Below are 6,000 nucleotides of genomic sequence, written 5' to 3'. Positions count from 1 at the left end.
AATTTGAAGGTCTTACTGCCAGTGCATTTATTAAGTTTTCTACAAAATAAATATACACGAGTAGTATATCTCCCATAGTCTAATGTTCTTATTTAAATAATGATAAACTGATAACATGAGCAGTCTATCCACTATAATCTAATGCTGTCCCTGCCAGTGCGTCTATGGTATAATTAAATAAATAAAAATCAGAACAGCTTGTCTCCCACAACGTGGTGCACTTACTGTCAGTGCGCTTATTGAAATTATAATAAGATGAAAACTCGAGCAGCCTATTCCCTATAATCTTGCGCTTTTATGGCCAACGCGTTTATTGTGTGATTGAATAAATACAATCCTAAACAGTTAATTATCCATAACCTGATGCACTTACTGCTAGCACGATAATTAAATTAAGAATACACTAATAACACGAGTAACATATTCCCTGTAACCTTACGCAATTATTCCCAGCCTGTTTATTGTTTAATTAAACCCCAAAAAATTGACCTTTTAACAAAAGTAAAAGTCTAGAAAAGATTGATACATTACAATAATTAATCACGTGCATTATAAGTTTTAAGTAGTAATAAATTAGTTGTAAATAATAACAAATTTATACAGATTACATAGTTACGAAAAAAAGAAAAAAAAAATTCATGGGGTAGGACACCTTTGCATATTCAGAATTTAAATTGAAAAACAAATACAAATTTTGTCAGTCGACTTATCAACACCTTTATATATGTTGCATGATTTTTTTATGTTTTCTCTTCTATAATTTAAAAAGTTTTGTAATTTAAGAAATACCTATATAGTTATGCTATAATTCATAAATATAACTCTTACTTAAATGAAAATCTTGTGATATTTTTGGGCAAATTTCCTTTGTGTTCCAAATTTCTGAGACATTGAATGTTTACTCTTCCATATACAATTTTTAGTAATAATTTTGAGAATTGCTTGTTATTAGAGCGAATAGTTACGTATTATTTCAAAATATGAAAATAAAATTTAAAAAAATTTTCTCTGTTTAGCGAAGAATCTTTATTTTTGATTATTTTAATGCTTTAAATTATTTAATTCTGGTACATTGTAATATACAAAGATGACCATAATTTTCATAATAATTGTTTTTCATAACCGTTAGTTAACATTACATACGTGTTTCGTAAAAATATTTTTAATTATTTTTCGTTTAGAATTCCGTAAAACATAAATGACGTATAATATCTAACGTTAAGTGTTTTATTCAATCCAATTAATAACTTGATTTTAATATAATGTGTATTATCTTAAGGTACAAGACTGGAAAACCAGCCATGAAGGCATTTTGGCACGGGACTAGGTGTCTCGAAAGTAGCCCGAGCAACTTCTTCAAAGGTAACTGCATTCAGGATGAGAAGAGCAACCTGTGTTTTACGCTCTTGACCCCATATGAGTGAACTTAAAACAATACCATCATCTTCATTCTACAAAAAGTAGGAGATTTTAATAGTATACCTCTTTGAAGTAACACAGACAACTTCTATATTACCTTTCCTTCTGGATCAGGTACAAATATTGGTTCACTGGGGTACACGTTCCTTTCGCACCAAATCAATTTAGTTTTTAACTCAGTATCAACTTTCACAAGCTATAATAAGGTGGGACTAAAAATTATTTTATTCGGTTCTGACATTGTTAAAAATCGTTTGACAAGTACTATTTACCATCCCAGAATTTTCTCTGTCAACATCACTGCATATAGCATAAAAATATCTATATTTTCGTCCCACATTAAACTTGTAGTTAATTTGTGGTGTTTCACATCCCAAGTCACACAATAATTCTGGTACAACATAAGCTTTAGCATTTGGTAACTTAAAGGCTGCTGACTTCTTTTGCAAAACATCATGAACGTTTTTTTTGTTATCTTCTAATTTTTTTTTTCTGCCACTTTTTCTAATGTTAACGTTGTTAGTTTTAGTTGAACCAATTTCAGGCAGAACACGTAACTCAGAATCTTTCAGCGGTAAAATAAATCGAAGAGGTCTCCCACGAAAAAATTTACTATAATCTGGATTTGCATGGGCATTCTGAAAATTGAAAAAGAATTATGTAAAAAAGATAATTTTTTAATCATACTCTATGTTAAAAAAAAATTATAACCACACCTCTATAGCTTCAACGAACATGCAGTCTAAAATTTTTGGATCACGATAGCAACAAATATCCAAAATTACAGAAAGTCCATCCTGAGTCTCATATTGATTAATGATATGTAAGAAAAAGAAGGCCTCAGTAACGAAAGTTTTTACTGCTTTTCCATTTTTACGGGACACGAGATGAATCTGAGACTAAATAGATTATTAAACTTTTCAGAAGGATATTGTATTACAGCTTAGATTCACGTGTTATGTTAATTTATTCTACTACATTTAAAATTTATGTAAAAATCTGTTCTTATAAGAACGTTAAAATTAAAAAAAACATAATAAAATGTTACACAACAGAATTTAAATCTTTCAGATCATTTGGCTTGCATTTTTTTAAATATATCAATACAAACGAAGTAATTGGAGTTGTGCTAGGCTTCATAAGAGCCATAAAAATGATTGTGTAAGACTTTTTTCCAAGATACGACATATAGTACATTTTTGATTAGAATTGAGTTAATCGCCAATGATAGCAGATGTACAACAGTGAATAATTAAGTTAGGGCTTTCGTTGAGCTTCAATACAAGTAACAAGTTGTAATAAATCAATGAAATGTTTTTTTTTCAATTTTACTGCTATATTATCTACCGTTTGACCCAATATCAAGCTAGTTTGTTCAGTTTCAGGAATCTCATATGTTACAACAAAAACATACTGATTCAAATAATTTTTTGAGTTATACTTCTATAGAAGCGTTACGCACAAGAGTAAATTAACGATTTTAGAATTCTAACTTTGAAAAAATATGTAACGTAAGTAGATTTTCGTACTTTACTTCCCGTTCGTCCCACCTCAGTAGTTATTGCGACACACTGCCTCATCCCAACAAACCCCCACCACCTGGTGAAAGTTTTGGAACAGGCAACTGTGCTACCGCTCACTTACTAGAAAATGGGCGGAATACCCCTGCCCTCCACCACCCCCACCACCTGGTGAGAAATTCTAAACAGAGCTGCTGTGCCACTGTATACTTACTATAAGAGGAGGTATCCACTCCTCCCACACCTGAACTGGAAAGACTTTCCGGACAAGTCACCGTACATTTCCCATCCTCACATTTTCATTGTGTATGTGTTTGATTGTATTGATTATGAATAAGCGAGTATACCAGAAGGATATTTAGCATTTAAACTTTGATTTCTTACTGTAATTTGCATTGTTATAAGGAAAAGAAGTAACTTTACGGTTAAATAACAACAAGATAAGTACATTTATTTTTTTTATTTCTATGATTCATAGCATTAACAAGGATATTTACATGAAAATACGCAGCATTGTACGCAATATCACACATAAGATCTTTTGTCAATGTCTCTTGTTTTACAATTTCATGTGCTAAAATTTTTTCGTAAATACTCTGCATATCGTTATCATTCAAATCACTCACAAAATTTTTTACAACGTTTGGTGTGTTGTAATCAATTTGTGCTTGATGCACACTACTACCTTTTCCTGAGGTAAAGTCTATAAATCCCTCCACTACAATAGGCACATAATCTGATATTTCGCTGAATGTGAATAAATTACAATCGACGCAATGGACAATTATTTTGTGTAGATAATCACACGTTACTTTTTTCAACACTAAATTAATACTTCTTTGCAGCTCGCTCGTCTTCACTTTGTCTTCTCATTTCTTTAACCTCGATGGATTTTTCCTTAAATCTCATCGTAAGCTTCCAGGACCAGTTGGACCTATGAATCTTAATTTATTGCAAGTTATTTTAATCCATCGGAAAGTATTTTTTAATTTTGGAGAAAGCTTATTTAAACTCGCTCCAACTAGAAATTGTATAGGAATTCCTTTGAATTCTACGGCAAACAGACAAACAACAGGCTTCCACTCGTTGTCCAAAAATTTTCGTATTCCAGCCCAAAAATTACTTTTTTATCAAATGATTTACTCAATCCATGAAGCTTAGAAATACTCTCAGGGAGCGATGATTGTTAATGCTGCCTCGAGGCTGACAGATCCAAAGCTTCTCTCTTTCTAAGACTCTCTTTTTCACAGGCTCCATTGTCTCCTCGTTATAATATACTAACTGTTGAATGATTGACCAGAGACTGACAGCTCCTTTTTTTTGAAGCACAAATGTATACTACTCATTATTTGGAAAAGCAGGGGGTGTTAAAAATGCTTGGAGGTGGTAAATCATGATTAAGCTTGTCAAAACTCTATCACTAAGCATTTTGGATGGTACTACTTCAAAAACAAGTATGAACACTAAATTACAAAAATGCTGACTGTACAGTTAGAGATAGGCATATAAAATGCTAACATTTTGATTTCTTAGAACTTATCACACACCATAGCTACATTTTTTCGAATACGCAGACTACAAATAATAAGCACAAAATTACAACGGTATATAACAAAAGCTTAGAGTTAAATTTTATGTTAACGAAATTTTATTACGATTACTTCGCAAGCATTTTATTAGACATCCAACCAGTGTAATGGTGCCCCACCGTTAGGCCACATTAGTAGGCTAGGGCAGGTAGGGAAGCAGGAAAAGGGGGAAATAGTGAAAAAGGGCCTAAGTGGTAAAGTGGGAAGGGAAAGTAGGGGAACGGGAGAAAAGGCCAAGAGAGCGGCAGATTAGCTTGCGCCAGCGAACGCGCGTGAAGCAAATTTTTCCTTTTTTGCCGTCTCTCTTTGTTTTTTCGTTGTTTTGGTGCGTGAAGTTTTTGTTGGAGCGATAACGTTTGGAGTTATTTCGACGTCACGGAAAGTGTTGGTGCCGTGACCCGGCTCCTGAACCCGTTGACAAGGTCGGACCAAGGCCAGGCCTGACGACCTTGACCTCCACACACAGCCAGTAGGGACGCCTACTGGCCTCTGCGAACTCACGCCAACAGCGCCTAGTTCCGCCTATCCAAGGCATCTACGAGGAGCGACCTCCCCGCATCGCGTAAGTACCTGCCAACCAGCAGTCTATTGTAAAGGGCAGCGGCCCTAGATTAGCCCGCGTAGGTCTGCCCGGTTCGCGTTTTCGCGCCGCGAGCATGTCGAGCAATCGCGCTCGACGTGCGAGAACCAAACTTACACCCGCGAGTACGAATTGTAATCTCTTATTTATTTAATTGAATATATTCCTTATTTTAAACTTGGTCGCGAGTGCTTCCTTTTGTGTGTGCCCGATTCCCTTGTGTCGTACTAAAGTCGTCGCGAGAGGCGACGACGTGCAAGGTCGCCGCGATACTCGTCACCTGCGGGGTCTCGGAGAGTGAGACCCGCGTATAAAGTTTTATCGGAGGTGTCGCCGGGGGTACCTGGGCAACACAGGCCCAGTCAAGGTTGTCCGCCTCGCTACTCCACATCGGCAGCACCCCGTAACACCAGATAGTTTATATTTCTCTATTATACATAGTTTATATTTCTTTTGTTACATCTTAATGAAATAAAACGTCTCGCGATTTCATCAATATTCCAAATCATCGAAAAAATTGTCAAGACATTTTCTGAAACCCAATTTATGACTTGTGTAAAACAAAAACATTAAACAAAATTAACCGCATACATTTGAGGATAGGCTTTGTAGCTGTTCAACATTCGAACGCAGTTTTTTATAATTTTTTCGTAAGCGATTGATATGATCCGATATATATGGCTGTACACCAGAGCTATCGAAATAAAAGATATTACCTTATTTATCAGCATACATAGCAACCCAACGAGTACCGGACTCTGTATGATTGTCAGTGTTTATGACAAGTGTTGTTGGTTTCGTCCACACCTATGGGATCTGATTTGCTGGGAAGACACCCACAGTATGCGAGGGTCGTTCAAAATTTTAAAAATCGCTTTTAAAGGTACTTTAA

The 6,000-nt window shown here is 35.0% G+C and overlaps 1 protein-coding gene across 1 annotated transcript in view; it reads right to left on the bottom strand.

Annotated features, from left to right (window-relative positions):
• Positions 1-1,248: 1,248 nt before the first annotated feature.
• ninaB (neither inactivation nor afterpotential B) overlaps positions 1,249-6,000 on the bottom strand; it is a 252,148-nt gene continuing 247,396 nt past the window's right edge. Inside the window, exons 7-10 of the mRNA XM_014362833.2 lie at positions 2,136-2,318; positions 1,692-2,057; positions 1,517-1,615; positions 1,249-1,451 (exon numbers count right to left, since the gene is read on the bottom strand). Coding sequence (XP_014218319.2) covers positions 1,275-1,451; positions 1,517-1,615; positions 1,692-2,057; positions 2,136-2,318 — 825 coding nt within the window. The 3' untranslated portion in view covers positions 1,249-1,274. The remainder of the gene's footprint in view (positions 1,452-1,516; positions 1,616-1,691; positions 2,058-2,135; positions 2,319-6,000) is intronic.

The sequence above is a fragment of the Copidosoma floridanum genome, unplaced genomic scaffold (assembly GCF_036245765.1).
Source record: "Copidosoma floridanum isolate Cflo_tuat_1 unplaced genomic scaffold, Cflo_Japanese_pri ptg000026l, whole genome shotgun sequence".
Taxonomy (NCBI): domain Eukaryota; kingdom Metazoa; phylum Arthropoda; class Insecta; order Hymenoptera; family Encyrtidae; genus Copidosoma; species Copidosoma floridanum.
The sequence above is the reverse complement of the archived record's forward strand: the minus strand, read 5'-3'. Positions and strand labels throughout refer to the sequence as shown.